General features: G+C 42.1%; 1 protein-coding gene across 2 annotated transcripts in view; it reads right to left on the bottom strand.

Moving 5' to 3' along the window:
* The window catches only part of REPS2 (RALBP1 associated Eps domain containing 2), a 97,778-nt gene that overhangs the window by 55,617 nt on the left and 21,118 nt on the right, over positions 1–21,043 (bottom strand). For both annotated transcript variants that reach the window (XM_086464470.1, XM_086464411.1), the window contains exons 2-5: positions 7,517–7,640; positions 5,107–5,255; positions 3,453–3,576; positions 676–773 (exon numbers count right to left, since the gene is read on the bottom strand). In XM_086464470.1, the coding sequence (XP_086320596.1) occupies positions 676–773; positions 3,453–3,576; positions 5,107–5,255; positions 7,517–7,640 (495 nt within the window). The remainder of the gene's footprint in view (positions 1–675; positions 774–3,452; positions 3,577–5,106; positions 5,256–7,516; positions 7,641–21,043) is intronic.

The following is a 21,043-nucleotide window of genomic DNA, read 5'->3' as shown; positions in this document are numbered from 1 at the left end:
TTTGGTGCTTCTCATTCTGCTTATGTCCTGGTTTGGCTGGGTTAGAATCACAGCCCAGCCGTGCTGGGCAGGATGTCAGCAGTTTTGAGTCAGCCAGGGCAGCTGACCTGAGTGAGCTACAGGTGTAGCCCGTACCCTAATGTCATGGTCATCATAAAGGGGGAAGGTTTGCTGAGGAAGGGGAGCTCCTATGGGGTTCCTCCCACGCTTCCTCTGGCTTCTCCCTGCTCCTGAGGACTGCTCTCCTTTCGACCGCAACCACTGGGTATTCATGGGGCCGAGTATAACCTTGTATACCTTTGTTGGTAGTAGTGCTATTTCATTAAATCTGTTTTCACTTCAACCCACAGGTCTGCTCTCCCTTTCTCAATTCCCCTTCCTGGCTGGTGAGAGGTCATCAGGTGACAGAGCAACTGTTACAGTTCAGCCCCAGATATGGGCTAAATGTAGACAATTTAGCTTCAGCAGTTTAATTAATTGGATTATTTAATTTAATTTCTCCTTCCCATCAGCCTTGGTTTTTTTCTTTTTCATATAATAAAAAAGCACACTTCAGCCTCTAGTCTAAAAGCACCATGGAGAACACTTTTTACTTTTGAAGTGCGAATTCTTCCGCCTTTTTTTCTCTGTTGTTTTATTAGTAGTACTACCAAAGAAAAACATGCAATTCGTTACCCGATTAGGAGTTGAACAGGTAAGTGCAGGTTTGGCTCCATAACTCCCTGATGATGGTCCATCTTGCTGGTGAGTAGAGTGTCTGACTTCATAAGGAGCTACAGACATTTAAAATAAAGTATATAAACGAAAGGACAATCAGAAAGATTCTACTTGGCTAAAGGAAATAATCAAATACCACAAGGTAAAGAATCTAGCTTGTGAACCCAGTATCAAAATCCATTTTGTCTTCTGCAGCAAAATTCCAGTCACATACTTGTCTTTCATGTTACATCAGTCTTCAGATGTTACTGATAGAAACTGTCATATATTACTAGATAACAGAAATAACTGTTCATCATGTGGAAATATATATTTATATACTCTGTTTATATATTTGCACATTTTGTATACTTACAACCATATAAAGCACAAGAACACATTACAAATAAGAAGAAATAATTCAACTGAGCTGCAAAAAAAAAAAATGCTTTGATAATGATATCAAATAGTAAATCACCAATTTTCCATATACTTTTCTACCCTCTTCCCTAATTTCTGTTGAAAATCAAAATACACGACTCACCACTTCGCATTATTCACAGTAAAGTTAGTATAAAGAAAAGCAACAATTACTACTACTTTTGCTAAAATAATTCACTTACATTCCAGTGCAACAAATACAGTAAGTGGTGACATAACAGCACATTTAGGAAAAATGTTTTAAAATAGGTCAAGTATGCAAACACAAAGGTAACTCACTTGCAAACCCTTACAGAGCTGAGGACTTCTGCTGCCAGCCTATTTAAAATTTAGCACTACAAAGACAAGCTGCATTAGAGAGACATAACCCAAAAGATTCTTGATGAAAAGTGAGACCAAAAAAAAAAAAAACCCACTTAAAAATTTTAAGCTCAGGATGACCTTAAAAATTATACTCCTAACTCCTTTGCTTTCCTAAGTGGTCTTGTCCTGTATTGGTATCTATTTTTATTCCTGTATGAGTAACTTCCAGTTTCAGAAAAAAACATGGGAAGGAAGTTGGGAAAAATACAGATGCCCTTGGAGAGACTTAAGTACAAGGCCACACTGCTGCGTGTTTGCTAGCAAGAGAAACTTCCAAAACTATCAAGAAAAAGGTATATAGTCACAGTTGCAGTGCGAAAGGCTGCTCCTGAAGACAGACTGTCCAGTTTCAGGGTCAGACCTGCAGTACAGAACAGCCCACCCAGCTCAGCACCGTGGCCCTAGCACCTCCTGTGTGTAACACTAACGCAGTGGCTTTCAGACCCACCTTTTCGAGTGGTCTTCAGAAAACTGGAAGGGTCCACACCTTAAAGGCCAGGAAGAATCAGTAGGTACCTAGCCTGGCACTTGGTACAGCATGGGCCATAAAATGTTACCTGCTTACTGCAACTGACAACACATTTGCCTGAAGTATCCCCAGTGGGATTAAAATAGGAGAGAATCCCTTTCTGGAAAATAAGCATAGTGTTCTATACCTCTAGGATTTTATCACCTTCAAAATTCAAGCAGTTGAATAACTCATTTTAGGAGAAGTTGACAACTGGATTGGACGCTGCTCTGTCTACCCACTTTGCACAGCCACTGACTCCATGAGAAATTTCACCAAAGTTATGACTGCAATCAAATTCAGAGGAAAATTTAAAAAACCCAAACACCCAAAATACTCTCCGCAACACTGACAGATCCGGGACAAGAGTCCCAGAGAACAGCAGAGCGCATGATGTGTAACACTGTCGGCCGCTCCTGATGGCCGCCTCCTGCACGGCTCTTCAGGGTGTGAGCTATCTGCCATGCCTTCTTCACTGAACCAGAACATGTGTCGTACCAGAAGACGACCTCAATAGTGTTGCTTATTTCAGAAGTCAACCATCACTGTTTTGATCAGTTATGCCAAGGGTCGGGTGGGGAAAAATCTTCTCTCTGAACAAGCAGCAGTTTACCTAACCAGCAAACGAATGGCTGTGACTCAGTGCTGGCATGATTTTTTCATGTGAGGCCACTTCATAGTGTTGAACACATTCTTATCATGGTCGTAGTGAGTTTCAAAATGTTGTAATAGCTCTGGTTTTTCACACATCTGTAAACAAGGACAACAGCTAGAGGACTAGCCTGCTCCACTCCTCACTGCAAACGCACTAACTGAAAGCAGGAGGGATGGTGGAGAGAGATGGTATACACCAATGCCTACTATGGCCAGCATCTTGGTCACAAGACGTTGCGATTATGCAAACCCAGGCAACTTACTATTAACAAGGAGGTTGTAAAGCCCTAGTAAAACTGCCTTCCACCCCACTACCCTCTTACTGAAATCAGAATGCTTTGCCATCTACTCTAATGGCAGTGAGATCAAGGACAGAGCATCTATGTAGTGCCTTATTTTTGTCTGTTTTGCCTAAGTTACATTGTGAGACTGTTTTTACATTCATGTCCTACTGTTATTTCCATTACAAAACCAGAAAGATTATCATCCTTTCCTTCAAAGGAAGGTTCACTGCCAATCTCAAAACTAATACAGCAGTTACTGAAATCAGGAGTGGGCTTTTCTTCCCCTCTAATAAAACCACAAGCATCATGCACTCTGAAAATATTCACAAACAGGACTGAACAATCAAAATAAAATTAGGCAACTGAATCGTTTTCCAAAATACAGTTTAATTAAATGTTAAAATCATTAGGCTGATTGTCAGTTGAATTTGAAATCTGGATGCTTTTGAGGAAAAAAAACAAAAAAAAAATCTAATACAATGTGCACATCCCAATTTTTATCCTACCTCCATGCTGCTGCTCCAGCCCAGCTCTTGATTTACCATATCCATAACTTAAGGGTATTCTCTGGTAAGTAGATGGAGAAGCAGGAGGCGAGCAGATTGGAGACATCGGTGGAGACTTGGGTTCCTATGTCAAAAACACACCAACACAAAAATGGAATTCTGAGACAACAGCAAAACAACCAAGTAATTCTGCATGGCAATCTGAACGCATACAGCGTGATGGACAAAGAAAAAGCAAACACTGTAGTTCCCTGAGGCTCTATATTTCCAGTAAAAGGATTTTTAAAAAACAAAAGGTTTTTTCTGTCTGTAAAGATAGAATCTGCTATCGAGCCTTCTAGGGGTAAAGCATGGCAATGTCATAGCAAAGCTTTACAGTGAACAGCTTAAGGAATTTTACTTCCAAAAGATGCCTGAAGAAGTATATGTAGAATGCTGAATGTGAGTGGGTATCTTTGAATTCAAGCAATACGTTTAGTTAGGGTGAGCGCATTCTTTGTGGGAGAGCATTTTTCATATAAAACACAATTAAATTAAATCTCCAATTTGGTATTTTAAGCACTCTCTGGATTTGTAGGTGTTACTGGGTATCTATCCTACAGCGTTGTCTTTACCTTGACTTACAGATTGTTTGAGAAGATGATGCGATCCTGAAACAGTTCAATGAATAAAAAAGGAAAATATAACACAACAGAGATAACCTAGATGGAGCCAGGGGTTTGAGGGTAGCGTTCTGCTTCAGTGTCAGTACACACAGGCAGACAGGCATACATGTTCTTCTTCCTCATCCTGTTATTCCACCCGTGTATCTTGTCATCAGCTCATTCCTGTTGGTTGACCTCAGGCTGGGAACACCATTACTCATGCCAACACATTGTGTGATAAATGTGTGTGCACGCTATGGGAAGATAAAGCATCTGCCATCAGGCATTTACAACGCAACCTGATATGGCACCAGAAGAGAAGGTGTCAGCCCTGGGGAAAATTATGAAAATCAAGGCTGTACTGTGAAGCCACTCGTATCTGAATAAGCACTCTCAACTCTCCTAAATAGAGGTAATATAAATCTCCCTTAGACAGCTTTATTAAATTGGCAACTCAGAACAACAGACTCTGGGACGATGTTTCACTGAGGACAAAAGAAAAGCAGATTTCGTCTGGACTACTCCTGGGGGAGACTAGAATGGAAGAAAACCTGGTGGCGTTATCCTACACAGAAATGGTGGCTCATGATTCAATACCTCTTCTCCAATTGAATGTTTCTGTAGTGACTAAGGATCATACTGGCCACGAGAAATTGCTCGCTTTCCTGTTCTGTTTCACAGAGATTTCTATTTGCTGCTCTTCCCCTAGTCCTCTCCAAGAAACAGTGCTGGACTGAGTGGGAGGACAACACTGAAAGAGCTTATACAGAATGTTACAGGGCCGACAGCTTTATACGCACTCGTGTAGAGACATTCCCTTCAGGGATGCAACTGGGACGAATCAAAATCAGAGCACAGCCCAAATGGAGACTATTTGCACACCAGGAGCTCATCTCCTGTCTAGTACCGCAAAACTGAGTAAGCCCACATGAGTGTAATCAATTTACAGGACTGGATCCCAAAGGGGGACGCATAACGACACATTGGCCTGAAGGAGACGGGCCTGTTACCTGTTTGTCCCCTTCATCTGTTCTTTTGTAGGAATTTTTTTCCAAAGTTGCATGTGGAACCTGAAATTTAACTCCATGGAGTTCTGCTGTAGTCCCGTAACGTACTTCACTGTCATTTTTCAGTGCCATAAACCGCGGCAGAGGCAATTCTTCATTAAAAGAGAGAAAAATTCAATTGAGACTACAGAACATTAGAAGTACTTTAAGCAGTATTGTCTTGTAAAACCAACGAAGAGTTTATCTATAGAAGAGTACTATTTATATTTTGTAATGTTTGTAAGTGTGGAACTCCTGTGATTATTTTATGTCTTAATAAAAAAAGTGAATGTTACACAAAGCTACATTCACTAGCTTAATCTATAATCTCTCCATGCAAAGAGAAAGCAATACGCCTTCTGCACGTTATTAAAGCAAGCAGCAAACTCATTTCCTGCCTTCAAAACGTTGTCTGTCATGAAAAGAATAGTTTCTCACAGAAACTGTGGAACTGATGAATTAATCAGTCAGGATCACAGTATCCACAACACTGCCATCATAAAAGGAACAAATTGAAAATGGTAGGGTTCAGAGATCACGCTGAGGCCTGGTGAGACGACTGTGTCAAAAGGTCCCATGTCACATCTGCTCTGCAGAGCAGAAGAGCAACACTTTGACACTCTTTAAGACAATTCACTATTATTTTGAAGAAACACCATTTATTTTTGTGCACAGTCACCCTGAAAAATCAATACAATTAAAATTAACAGAATGCTCAAAACTAGCAAAGCCACACATCCACTCTGTAATCATCTACACTTACAGCTACAAATCACCTACAGCTACTACCAGGAAGAAAAAGAAATCAATTGGAGTTTTGTGCATGTTACTCACCCCACTCTAAAGGCACTCACGCATTTCAAGAGAAAATGTAATTAGCGCTGGAAGCATTTCGGTAACAGTAAGCAAGCAGGATATCAATACAAGGACTGCAAGTACCCTTCTTCACTCAAATTTGTGGCTTATTTGCAGATGCTGTACTTGTAAAACATATACAGTAAATCTCACTTATTTTTGAGTTTCTAATAGAGTTTGTTGGGTTTTGTTGGTGTTTTGTTTTGATTTTTTTCAAATTAACATCCTTAAAGACTGCAATGCAAGACAGAGTGCACAAGCTGTCTGTAAGGAAAACTGACAGACAAACCCAGGCTGCCCCGCTTCACCCCTGGTTTAAACTCCCCTGCCAGTGAGGCACCAAACCAAACCATGCCGGCTGCATCCGACCCCCTCCACTTGGTCAGGAGCTGTGCACTGCAGGAGCTCAGCTCACACAGGTCTGCATGTGTTTGCCAGCCTGGCTTCCCCCCACCAGGATGGGGCAGACCTGGGAACCCCCTCCCTCTGCCTTCTAACATAGGTGAATTTTACATTTCATTGCCCTTCGCAGGGACAGCAGAGCAGACACTGCGCTGGGAGCAGCGACCCGATTGCGAGGCCATGGGTAAGTCCTGCCTTTCCTACCTCCCCTCCGATCTCGCGGACGGTCGCACCGCTGCCTTCAGCGGGACGGTGGCAAGCACTCTTGCTCAGAGCACAGCCTCACGACACAGTTCGAACACCCGCCTAGGATATGGGAGCTCAGGGGGCAAACCTTGAAGCCCAAGCAAAAAGTCTCGTGTTTTGAAGCCTGAGCCGTGCTGAGGCAGAGCGCGCACCAGCAAGGCAGAGCATGCATCACCAAGGCAAGAACATTGAGTTTCTTCCATTTAATTGCTATCAAGGTTTCGCAGCTAAAAGGGACCTGCTTTCTCTCTCCATCACTTGAGTTTGATAAGCCTCTTTTAAGAAGCACTTTTCTCCATCAAAAATGGTACATTTAATATTACTGTCAATTCACCGGGAAGAACAAAGCTGTTTTAAATTACGTCTAATACACGTTTTCATACCTACTGATAGGAACCATGATGATTCTGTCACCATTATCCATTTATTTCAGCAGAATTATTTGCTAAAACAGATGAGTGTTGCAAGCTGCCCTGCACAGGGGGACCCGTGACCTGCCCACATCCCCCACAACATGCCTCCACCCAAAGCAGCTATCAGCTCTCACTCTGGACAGCTGTCAAGATTAGAGGCTGAAGGTGAAAGAAAAATGCATTCTCAGCACTGATCAGCTGTCACTCGTGCCATTCCTTTGGTAATGCCTTTTCCAGAGGGGAATGCCATCTCAGCTTTGCCATACATGTAATTCACTACAATTTTCTACCAGTCATTTAGAGAATGTAACACTACCTTCTACTCTCCTCCTGCACCTCAAAATACAATTGTTTCACAGACACATTAGAAGAAAAAGTTTACCACCACGGAGAGCTGACAAGCATTAAAGAAGGTGAGAAACAAGTGCATAGTGCCGCAAGGAAAATTTGCTACTTACCATTCTTAATGCTCTCAATCCGTACCGGGAACCCTGACTGCGCTGCCGCAATCAACTTCAAAGCAATATAAAATTGAGCAGGGCCAAAATAACCCACGCGCTTGGCTCCACAAACTTCTGTAATCTAAGAGAGAAGAGACACATTGTTGGTTAAATGCATTTCACTCTTCCAGGGAATGTAAACACCTCCACACAAACAAAGAAAAATAATCTTTAAAAATGCAAACCGCTTGTTGTATTTAAAGCTTTCTATTAAGCCTATTTGTTTCAATTCAGGACATTGCTATCTGATCACATTCCCCTTAGACAGGTAGGCAATTGTTAAGATTTTCAGAAGCACTGCTGGGTAACACTACTGTCCTCGAACAACTTATGGGTTTTCATACTACGTATGATTTTAATAGCAGGTGAAGCGATAACTTAAGTACACTGTCCAGTAAAACATTTCCATCACAGAAGCTGTAGTATTCACAGAAAATTGTACTTAGTATTAGCCCTTACAACAACAGTTCAGACAACTACTGTAACGGGAACATAGATGCAACCAAAGAAATAGCCCATTGCACCACTTGAGCAGAACACTCTGTGAAAAATTAACATGGTCTCAGCACTGAAGCTTAATTTCTATATTAACTTCACTGTTTGCTTCACTCAGCCACCTCTATGAAGCAAACAGCTCCACATTCACACACTCAGACAACACCTAAACAAACAACAGCTATCAGCAGGTTTTAAGCACAGGCGCCAATTCTCCCATGCCTGGAGCTCCCAGATGTTCACAAACAACACTCAGGCAGGCACTGAAGTTAGAACAGAACCCCATCCACCCCAGACGTAAAGGGAAGCCCAAAATTGTTTTATGAAAATACACCTAGATTAGCAATGTCTCCTGGCTGGTGAGGTGAAATGCCTGCACGCAAGATGAGAGTACAGCTGTGCCGGTTCTTCAAGTGCTGCTCTCTGGAAAACCCTGTCCGTGAATTGCTCCCAAGCTACAACAGCATGACAGAAACTATTCCCATGTCATGTGTACAAACAAACAGCACAAACAAATAGTCTACTTTTCTAATTTATCTTTATATGTGTGTGTGTGTGTATATACACACACACACACACACACACACATATAAATGTACACAGTGGCAAAATGTCAGGTGAAACAAATACTGAAAAAAACCCAAATGTTTTGGAATGGTAATTTTTACTATTCAAAGAAAATTATCTTCAAGCAAACTCTTTCTTCTCTAGATGCAGCTTCTGCTTTGACTGAATGAGCTCTGGCTTCCTTCTCTTCCTGCAAGTTTCAGAGATGTGTGGCTTAATTCCTTGATCACAAGATGTATCAAGCAGCTTTCTTTTCTCCTACTACTTGATGAAAAGAGAGACTGATTCTCTGTATGAGGACAGTTTCAATTAACCAGCAGCATTTGCTATTCCCTTCCTCTATGTATCTTTTTTCTGAAGTCACTCTGGCCTTTACTTATTTTTTATCCCCCGTCCCCCCCCATTGCTGGCCTCGCTACTTTTGTTTTCCGGTGGGAACGCAGGGCACTTGGCATGTGCCCGAGATGAACGGTGCCGAAGCATGATTAAAACTGGCAGTGTGCTGGGGAGGGAGGAACACATGGAGGGAACTCCTTGGAGGAGAGCTGCGCCTTGTCTGGGCACGGGAAGTAGCCAAGCACATCGCATCCACCTCGGTGGATGGCACCATGTAGACCCCAGTGTTGCAGAGGGCTTCCCGCTGCCGTAGGCAGCAACGCTGTCTGCTGTAGGGTCCCGTTGCATCAGTGGGTCCCCCGACAGCAGCCTACTGGGGTCTCATGGCAGAAGCTGACAGGACAGGCGGATGCCCACTGTGCTGTAGGAGCAGCACCTGGCTGCCTGCCTGCGGCGTGGGCGTGCTGCCGGGACAGCCAATGGCAGTACCGGCACTGTTTCGGGCAGGCTGGGCAGAGCATTGGTACCATTGTTGAACTCCAAAGCAGGTTCCTTCCCCTCATCCCTGGATGCTCCTAATGCACTCCATCCTGCTGCCCACACCTCCCACTCCTGCACGGTCCTTCCCCACCAGCAGCCCCGGCTCTGCCTGACGCAGCACGATGGGGCACAGCCGACCAGGTTTGACCTAGGACACGGAGCACATACTGCGGCTGCAGCCCAGATGGCTCCCCACGGGCACAGCCACCCAGGTACGGCAGACCCTGACAGCTCTGGGGACCAGGCTGCCGCAGTAGGTACATGGGAAGCCACCAGCCAGGGGCTTGCTGCATGTCCCAGCTGCACAAATTCAACAACCTGGGGAGAAGCAGGCAGACAAGGGGCACAACCAAGCTGCAATTCAATCTGGGTGCACAGCCCTGGTTTGTTATGGGAGAGGTTTGTTAAACAAAGGCCAGCACCTCCCATGGAGGGGTGAGGGTGCTCACCTCCTGCATGACCCACCAAGCAACTGGGACTTTCACAGAGGGATTTGTGATGCTATCACCGTCCTGAAAAGGTACCAAGAGTTAGCTTTCCATACCTTTTTTCTATACGTTGAAATATTAAGGTTGCTGAATGCCGTAAATGCTCTCCTTGCTCCCAACACAGAAACATGAACAATTTATTCTGATCAAGCAGACTAAAAATTTTTATCAAGGATACACCATCTCTCAAAAATACGGTGTTGTTTCTCAAGCACACGTACAGCTAACCAACCTGAAACTCTCTCTGTAATTTTGCTTTTTGATGGTAAAAACAGAAATATATTTTGTAGGCATAAGCTCCTCTGTGTTATTTGTGCAACTAAATCCTGATCTCTTTGTTAATGGCCCAGAGCAAAAGGTGCAAGCTGACAAACTTATTACACAATGAATTGTAGGTATTCATACAGATTAATCGCAGGTATGGGCATTGACTCTTATCAGATTCCTTGTACAGTAAAAGGAGAGGGTCTTGGGTTCCTTCCAGACAGCATTTCATACTACCTACATCAGGACCCTGCTTAGAGTTGCTAAGAGAAGCAGCCCCTCTCTCCAGCAACCGCAGAGGTAGGTGGCAGATTAGCCTTTATCCAAAATTAATTCCTCAGAACATGCTGCCTGCTCAAATTTCCACAGCAGCTTAAACTGAATACTGCATTATTTTTTTGTTTCCCGGTTTTATCTTTTGCAGGGTCAGCACACATAGCCTCTCGATGGGCAGATTCCATTTAGTGATATGCAATACTGAAATTAAGCTAGTTTGTGTGATATACTATTAAGAGTCTCCAAGATCCATCTGAATTAAAGGCATTGTATATGAATGTGATGTGATATTTTTTCAAGCTGAAACTAAACTCTTTCTCTAATAAAAGAGAGAGCACTTTGGAACTAAGACATACGAAAATATCCCTGGAAATACAGGGGAAACATCAGTTCTGCTTTCATTCACTGCATTTCATTCAAACTGATGTTTAAAACCAAATTCTTTCTATCCTTTCCTGTTGTCAGTTTGTGTTTCATACTTTTCAGCAAGCTAGCAAGGAAAGAACTGATATTTTCTCTTCATGCACTGCTAAACAGACACACATGTAAATCAAAACAACTCTCATACCTTGGTACTTCAAAGGTTTTTAATACAGAACTAATGACTGTCTCTTTTCATTGCATTTTTTTTTTGTTTAATTCTTCAGAAAAAAACCTGTAATCCTCCAGTGACAGCCAAATATTGAAGAAAAGTTTAATGAAGAACATGTTGGAAATAATTTTTCATGGTGGCATGTTACAGATGTTGCTTGCCAAATCTAACCTCAAGATGATAAATAGAATTAATCAAATTATCTATTCAACGGTTTGCGAGGCAAGAACACGATGCTGAGTGGACTAAAATGGAGTTTAAATCCACTGCAAACTGTAACTGCTTATATGAAACAATTTCACAGGTCATTTGCCAGTTAAGGAAAAAAGTTCATTTCACCCAAGATGTGAAAACAACATTTCTCAAGAGAAGGATGGAAACTTGTAGAGTCTAATCTTGTGTTTGTTCTCAGTCAGTCCTGGAACACCACCTCTCAGTTCAATGGAATTTCAGCAGGTAGCCTTAAAATACACATTCTGTACATGAATTGCACAACGTTCCCCATCAAGCAGCCATAAGAAGGGGAGAAAGAGCAAGATCTAGATGCCTGCACACCTTCTGACAGTCCAGAAGTTCTTTCATTGATATAAATAGTATTGTAAAATATATATACTTTTTTTAAAATGTAGCTACAAGCTGTTCGGGAGAGTAGCTGTTCTAGATTACCATTCTCCATACAAACTTCTAACAGAAAAGCTTTAAATCTTGAGGTGCTGGAACACAAAGCAGATTTTTGTATTTATTACCCACTCACTGCTCTGCTCTATCAGCTGACAGCGAGTGTTATTTTTGTAATTGCCCCTTGAAGACATCCCACATGAAGCAGCTTTTCTCAGCACAATCTGACATTGCTCCAGCTCTCCCCATTTCCCTCTAAACAAGTTTCCACTGCAGTCTCTCTCAAACACCCTGGGCAGGTCTAATTTAGATCGCAAGAGCTAAACTTCAGGAACTGAATGTGAGCCTAGCGCTGAAGTTTGTTTTCCATAAGTAGAGCAAGAGGTAAAATCAGAAACAACTATTCCACAATCCTATGGGACAGGCTGAGATGACCATCCTGCAGCCTCAAGGGAAAGGTGTTCAGCTGTAAGGCAAAGACAGAGCTGGGATTTTTGCTTTTTCATTCAGCCATTAATGCTGCTACAGCATCCTCTGTATCTAGCAGGCACACAGTATTTTTCTGTTCTGCTCCCCTGTTGCTACCTACTACATAGATGGTCACTGCTCGTCATTTGTGGGCAAACCCAGGCCAAAGACGCTCAAATTTCTGTGCAGGTTGTGAGAGTTGGTGAGGAACACGTGTAAGCTGAACGCACACTCAGCTTATTTGGAAAGAAAAAGAAAATGAGCATCACTGGTTCCTCCGTCAGAAATTTTCTCATGGCACCTTCCATCTCAGCCCAACCCCAGAAAGCACGATTTGTTCACTTGTCCTTGCTCAAGCTATAATGAGGTAGAAAGATTTCCTAGTCCATCAACTGCTTCTACGTTTTAAGGAACTTGCTGAAAACGTTCTGCCATTAGCCCATGCACACCTCACCCAACGGTCTCAGGACAACCAGCCTCAGACTTCAACCACGGAGCAACCCCAGGCTCCCTTCTGGATCAACCACACTCTTATAACTGTTTCAAAGACAAATATTTGTTGCAGTGGCTTATCAACAGCTTTTCTCAAAACTGTATCATGCACCTGACCCACTTCACCTTTTTTTTTTTTTTAAAATTTGTGTTTACAGAGTCTTCAACGTGCTTGTTACAGACGAGTTTTGCTACATTCTTAAACAGGTATTTCTTTCTGAATTGATCATTGTTCAGATATCTGTAACGCCACCTGGAGCCTGGGGCTACGTACCTATCTCTTCATTATTTAAAGTGAAATAATAAACAACACATCATGGATCCAGGAGGATTACTGCCTGGGAAAGCAATAGGAAGAGGAACATGCTGGAACAGTTACATACCCAGCTGTGCAGAGGAAGAGGCTCTGCAATGGATTAGGTTCTTTAGCTCTGGTCCTTCATATCAGTGGTATTTCTGTAACTATGTATTTTATTCTGTCATCTTTTAAAAACAGATGTTTTATCTATTTCATACTTTTTAAAACATCACCTGAAACGCTTACTAAAAATCTAGCTGTATTGAGCAAGCAGGGTTCCAACATCTAAAAGAAAAGGAACTTAAAACAGCTTAGTTCATGGCACACAAGACAACATATACATTCATAGTGTATTTTTAAAGACCTAGCTACAAAACATTCTCACCATTTAAGCTCTGCATGATCATCACTTTACATTAAAGAACAACATAATTTTAAGTTGCAAGGCAAGCTACTGATAAGCCACCAAAGCTTAGCAACTTCAGTTAACACAGCAGTAAAACCAACAGAGAGCAACCACTTCGGTTAGGCAAAAGCCTGCTGATAGCACTGCCAGGCGTTCCCCAAACTCCCCCCTCCTGGCACGACCCAGAACCATTCACGTCTGTGCACGCTGCTGCTCCACGTGCCATCGCACCTTTGCACATCTAGGTGGGAAAGCACTTCACTTCAGGAACAGGTAAACACTTTTCCAGAGGCTCCAAGCAGAACATTTTATGCCAACACCGAGAACGACAAGGCTTATGACTGAGTGCACACTTGTGTGCACACACATGCATGCAGCCATGAATAGAATCGCATGAAACAAACACGAAAACCATCTTCAAACAACTCTCGCATTGAAGCCTAACAGCAGAAATATTTTACATACTAGAAAAAGTAGGTTCCTGAGCAGATGTTAAAAAAATAAAAAACACCACACAAAAAAGCAAAACACAACAACCCAAACCCGACTGTTTTCAATCAGTAAAGGGTCTTGTGACCAGGCAGAGCAGGAGCAGGGCATTCATACTTGGTCAGTGCAAGGGTCAGTCAAGTCCTCTCTCTCATACAACACTCAGCTGCAGATGCCTACAGAAACTCAAGCATGCGAATCACGCAGTACTTCTCTTCAAGCAGGAAGACTGGCAATGCCAGCACACCACAAGTTACAAAAAATATTGATCTGAATTGTGCAGCTACCAGGACATGTGAGTCAGCACTGTTAATCAAAAGATTTCACTTATTAAGGAGTGTTGGCTGGAAAAACTCTGCCAGGGAATAAAGGCTGCTGATGCCTGCTAATATTTATAAGCATTGAAGTATACCTGAAAGAAATCCCATCTCCTATGCTCAACCTTTTGTCTTTAATACACAAACGCTAATGGATCCTCTATCTGCTTGTGATGTGGAAAAGATGGACACTTTGATGTAACGTGCAACTTATTGGGAGGTTTAATAACCACCATGCCTGAGAAATATCTGACAGTCTCCATGCCAAGCAAATTATTTTCACGACAGCAGGGCCTTCAGAATTAGGTCAGAGGTTGTTATACACATTTGCTGATATTTCATTCTGTTTTCCTTTGAAAGAAAAACCTAACATCATCTTCACTAAAAACATGCCTTTAGAAGCATGTAAAAAGCCTGCAGGGGAAAAAAAAAGAGATGAAGCAAATTATTTTCAAAACCTCCTTGCTTTTTTTCTTTTCACTATTTGGAAAATGAATGCTCCAAGAACAGCATTCATCCACCTAAAATTGTTCTAGCTGTGTTTCAGATTCACTAGTTTGTATCAAATTCATATAAAAAACTATCCAGGTGAATAAATACAGCTCGTGCCAATAAATTTGTGTAAGATTATGAGTGAAATTTTAATAAAGCTTGTAACACTTGGAACACAAAAACAAAAAAGCCTGAGAACAGGTTACTCCAGGTTTAAGAACTTGGCATAAGGATACCGACAAGGAGTACGGATTTTTATGAGTCCACTTATTCACCGAACTGCTTGACATTCTTTGTAGGTAATCAGTTCTTCAGCATCTGGATATGGAAACGCAGATATTCAGCAGGTCACTCTCTGAAGTGCTGCACACACAGCCTTGCCAAAAATCACTATTAAGACCTGAAATCCCATAGAAATCTGCACAGCACACAGAATTGGGTTATGGATGTTTTATCTGCTTTTCAAATCTTACTGTAGAAGAAAGGGAATAACCATAATGGACCTAGTAAAACGCAAGTACAGAGCTGTCACACCGCCCCATCCAAACAAGTAGATTGCATGAAGTTTCCACAGGGCTTACCCAAATTTCTTCTGATGCAAGTCCCTGCCAAGAGCATTTCATTCTCTTGGACATGAGACAAGAGTTCTGCAAAGCCCATCCTACAGATGGTTAATACTATACATTTTATACATTGCAAATATGCTTCTTTAAAGGCACTAGTCATTCCAAGGATTTCTGTTCATTTTCCTGCTCACCTCTTCTCTTCCAACAATGTATCTAGGGACATAACACAGAGAAGGTCCAGGACACAAAAGAAGAGAACCCAGATCCTCCAACTCTTGCCTGCTCAGTGGAGACATTATCCTGAACCCCCTTACCCATAAGCAACTGACATTGCAAGAGGAGCTTGATGGGGGCAGGATAAAACCATCCACACTGGAATTTGGCCAGGGCTGGCACTGGACCAACCAAAATATGCATCTGTTCCTAAACCTTCCATTTTCTGGAGGCTGAACTGAAAATACTATCTAAATCTTCCTACTAGCGAGAGTGAATGGAGAGTTCCTTTTTAGCTCAAGCAGAAACACCGTGTTTTGCACAGGAGCTGCACCAGGACGACCACAGCAACATTGAAGGACAACACTTTTTATCAAGGACAGATTTTAGGGAAAGGTAGTACATCCTTGCGTTTTTAGCATTTTAGACCACTTCAGCAACCAAGTTGTTAATTATGTCAATGAATACTCTACACGAGCATCATTTCCATTGGCATATTTTCATCTTGAGAGTACATTTTCACTGACTTAAAATATGGCACTCATTTATAAGCTTGAGTTCATTATTAGAATGATGTTTATTATGAACTCCAATGCATTTCAATACAGTTATTTTTTAAAATCCATTTAAAACACTCTGTGTGTGTGTATAAATATATATATACACACACAAAACTGAAATTAAATGTAACTTGAAGCTCAACCCTAACAATCAAACCTTTGTAGGAAAGGTCTCTTCAATCTCTCCAAGCTTTTTTCATAAAAGGAAGAATGGTCTCTCCATTGCTGCAGTTCACGATATGGATTAAAACCTGCATCATAAGTTTTTAAAAGAAAAAAAAATTGAAAACACTGAGATTTTATAATGGAGCATGAAGCCGCTTACAATGCAGGACTCTCAGGCCTGCTTAAAAACATTTGACTGAATCTTGCACTTTGTTACTCATAGAGAGAATTCTTATCCTATTCCACTTCTGTCAAATTTCAGTCTCTTAACAGCATGCCATGGACTAAGAAACAGATTATTGGGGGGGGGGGGGTGGGGGGAGGGGGGAATTCCCACTGGTTTGGGTTTAAGTAATTTTGTTTGTGAAGCCAAATTTCAGTTTGGGTATTACTCAAAACAAACGTGTATTACAGAAAAATCCATTTAATTTTTACACATCATGAAGCGTTGTTAGACAGGATCTACCTTACCCTCTGAAGAAGCTAACAGCAATTCTTTGTTGCGACTTACTCTTCAATAAGTGAGATGACTTACAAAGCTCAGCCATACAATTGCATTTTGTTCTCATGTTAAAATATCATCATAAAAAGCATCAGTATAAGTAACTCGGTTTGTGAAAATACCTCCCCCATCACCCATAAAGAAGCTCTCCAATCTCACCAAAGGCACAGAAAGTAACTTGAAACAGCTGAAAAAGTTACCAGCTTTGAGCTTAACATTAAGGAAATAACAACTCCTGTGGACACGCTGCAACATTTTATGAATAGACAACCAAAATATCTTCTCAAATTCAGAGACTCTTAGCACCTAAGGAAAAACAACAGAAAAAAACTTAGAGATAAATGCTAAAGTCAAAGTACAAAGAGGAAAATGGGCAGAAAGGCACATAATCTCCTTTGCAAATGTATAAAAATTAATTGCTCTCAGAAGTCTCTTTTAATATTTCCACTGTTAAGCCAAGGCTATGCAAAACATGGACCTTTTCAGTCAAATCTTTCCAGTCAAATCTTTCTTTTCTCACTCAATGGCAACGTTTAAAGACTTCATTCTATCAGAGTACACTGCATGGCTAGGGGTGAACCCTGGAAAACAAAGCTATTTTAACTTGCTGTTACCATCGAGAGGTCTACATGACTGCCTACAGATGGTACCGCAGTACACTTCTGCTGCCTCCACAACAGCTGCCTTATTATTTCCACATTTCTTTGCAACTACAAGGAAATACTTCAGGAGTTTCACTCTCAGATACTATGCCAGGATAACTTTACGATCTGTTCCATTTGTAGGCGTTTTCACAGCTGAAAGCATACCAGGAGCAACCAACAGCAAACCTCATGACAGTCACTGTTATCTTTACATATCCAGGCAAAAACATTTATCTACTTATTCTGGAAGGCAAACAGCCTTTTCTTCTCAGCAAGTGCACTTCTACATGTTGACGGGACACAACACTTCCAGGCACCGTTGCACTCCAGACGCACCCAGTCACATACCTCAGCCAAATTAGACGTAAATAAATTCTTCATCTCGGATCATAATTGAACAAGGCGCCTTGCTTGCTTCCCCTCTGCATGGGGACAAGACACTCAGACGCTGAGCCCCATGGGCCATGGTTTAACTCACAGTACCTCTGTGAGATCAAACTGGTTGTAGATGACAAGAGATCAAACACAGAGGATACCTACAGTTGACTAGAAAGATTATAGAACAGCATCTAACATTTACATTTTTACATTTCAGTGATGGCTCACATCATTACTGTACAAGGTCTGTGAGGAAATCCAGAATCTTTTGAAGTTTCTGTGTAAACATGAATTTCTGCCGTTTGAGATTGAGTAATGAGGTAGTCTGGGAAACAAAAAAGCCATAGGCAGATATGGCTCAGATGCAGTCAGTCCAGCCACTGGGAGAGGCAGAAAACAAAACCCTCCTCTGATACCATCCGTATTTTGCCTCATTTTGGCCAAGCTCTTTTGGCCATAAGCAGAAGTAGCACCACAAGCTGCAAGTGTGTTAAGCCATCCTTCAGGTTTCCTCCCACAAACTCTTACAAAATCCTTGTCCAAAGCTCAAGAGACGCCCACTTCTCCTTCCCGCTCTGCCACCGCTGAAGCCTTTCCACAATGCTCTCAGCAGCTCAGGGGACAAGCAGCAGGGCAGTACCCGAAAGCACCTGCCCGGCCACAGACCCTCCCCCTCCATGGGCTCATGTCCCTGAGTGAGGGTTTTCAGAGCAGTCTGGAAAGCCCCTCACTTGGAGACACGCAGTCAAAGGGTTAAAGCAAACATTGCTCAGCTTTGCTCTTAAAAACTATGTGATTAACTGATTCAGCTTTCCCATGACTTTTGGGACAAACCCTTTAAAATCCAGGAGAGGTAACCGCCTTCAACAACTAGTGAAAGAAATAAGAGCAGTCTTGGAAAAATAAGCAGATGTGGTGACCCTAAACTGAGCTGAAATTCAAATTTTCTGCAGCCATGCTGAGCCGTGGATAGGTTGCATGACTGCCATTAGCTCCGGCTACCCACGGGATCCGCAAGCTGCCCTGCTGAAAACCCGCTCGGCATGGCCACAGCTGGTTCCGAGGGCAGGCAGGCAGCCCAGAGACAGGGCAGCAGGAGAGGCCAGCTTCTGGAGCACCTCCCAGTGCTTCCACGCACAGGGCGTTCCCAGGGCATGCACCTGGGAAATATTCCCGGACCCCACAAAACTACAGCGACCCAAACCCAACCAGCAACTGATATGTAGCAGAGCTAGCCAAAAAACTACAGCAGCAAAGTTACTAGCTGCAGGTTTCTGGATTTTACTGCAGAAAGCCTGGCACATGGATCAAAGCAGGATGGCCTCCCCCATACAAGACAAGGTTCACAGCAAGATTTCTCTGCAAGACAAAACTCAAGTTAATCCCTCTGGATCTATTTGTTTTCAGTGGGCCTTGGTTCCAGTGAAGAAAAAGAAGAAGAAAGCTTTTCTTATACATTGATGTCTAACACAAATTACATCATTCACCTTTTATCCCCAGATTTTTTAGCTCTGGCCAGTGCAATACACACAAGTGCTTAAACACTCAGTTCAGAAACACTTTTATGCTTGTTTCCATTAGCCTTTCCTCCCTAATCTTTAATTGCTTAAAACAACTGTAAGACTCAAATATCATGATATGCAAAAATAAATAACACACCACTCAAGAATCACAGCTCTCTTGCAAAATCTTCTGTGGCACTACACAGAGAGATTATTATACAGTATTAACTTTTAGCAACATGGGCTTAAAGATTCAGCAAACTATTTCACAAAACTATTCTTTGCTCTTTTTTTTTTAAATCCAAAACCACTCACAAAATCAAATTCTGCACATTAAAAACAGGAGACCAAAAGTCATACAGAGTGCTTTAAATCACGTCTTTTCCAAAGTCCCAGAGGGAGCAATTGATGAAGCTTGTTTTCCGAGTCTTGGTAGCAGAGTGAAGATTTGTGCAATTTAAAATTAATTGACATGTTATTAGGAGCATCGCACTCAATCGAAATGAGGATAATTCACTGACAGAGAGGTAAGCCTGGAGTGAAATTCTGTAAAAGGATTTTCTAACCACCAGGTCAGTGGCAATTTGTGTGGAACAGCTGAGGCTGCTTCACTCTGGAAAGACAAAAGTCACTAATGGCGCAGCCTATTTCTCATCTATCACAGATGCTGCATGATCCATCACACATCACTGCCACAGCGATTTCTGCTCAACCTTTCTCTCCTGTCCTCAGATAAAGATAATGATAGCATAGCTTGCACTAGCAAGAGACTGTTGAAAATTGCTTTGGACTTCCAAGACTTCAATCAAATACCGCAAGTATCCCTCTAACAACCCTTTCTCCACACAGGGTATCTGCTGCACTGCACCAGGGAACTGCACAGGCTTGCACAGCTGAGGGGAGCAACCCAACAGCTGAGATTTGCAATAGGTATGCAAAACCCTGTTTAATTTCTAAGTTCTTGGCACAACTTTCAACAAACATTTATGGCTCAGAATAGCAATTTAATAAGGAATAACATAATACATTAGGCAGAGAAAAGACTGATGATTTGATGCTGAAGAGATGGATAAAATGGAAAGTCATCCATGACTGGTATTGCATCTTGATTTCAGATCTCCAAAGGCACCAGTGATCACCACAAGAGACATATACTACTATCTGCAAAGCAAGAAGGAAACGTCCAACAAAATCTTAGCGATTTTCTTCTAGTAGTGGAAACCCCACACACACTGATTTTATGAAAGATTTCCACTCTTTTCTACACAAAATACTACGACTGTTTCAAAAATAATTCCTATGTCTGTGCTTCCTCCTCCACATTCACAAGTAACATTCTTCCATTTTTGCACCAAGCAACTGAAAGCTTCTACCCCTGCCTTTCCTTCCCACAGGCCAATTTTATAAGAATATGAACATAGCTGTTTGTGATCCAGGTCTCGTTTCACACAAGGTACATCAGCTAGCACTTATCTTTAAGCCTGCAAGAAATCCTCCTGCAACCAAACGCAACAATTCACGAACCAAGGATCACCCATGTTTGGACACTGTCTGAAAACAGGGCGATAAATCTGCATTTGCCTTAGGAAGAAAGCTCTGTGCTTCTCTTCACAAAGCCTGCTGGGCTGCACAGTAATCACAATCTGCTCTAATAATGGCTATACTAAGCAATTATTTTGCATTGGTCCACCATTCAAAGAAAAGGAGCTCAGTGGAGATGCACTGGGAAAGAGTGGCCGTGTACCAGTCCCACCCACGGCTACCACAGAAACACCTTCTCCAGCTCTCGGCACGGTGGTGCGTGCAAGAGGAGCTCA

This window comes from Leptosomus discolor, chromosome 1, assembly GCF_034619465.1.
Source record: "Leptosomus discolor isolate bLepDis1 chromosome 1, bLepDis1.hap2, whole genome shotgun sequence".
In the NCBI taxonomy this organism is placed as follows: Eukaryota; Metazoa; Chordata; class Aves; order Leptosomiformes; family Leptosomidae; genus Leptosomus; species Leptosomus discolor.
This window is presented reverse-complemented; position numbering and strand designations above follow the sequence as displayed.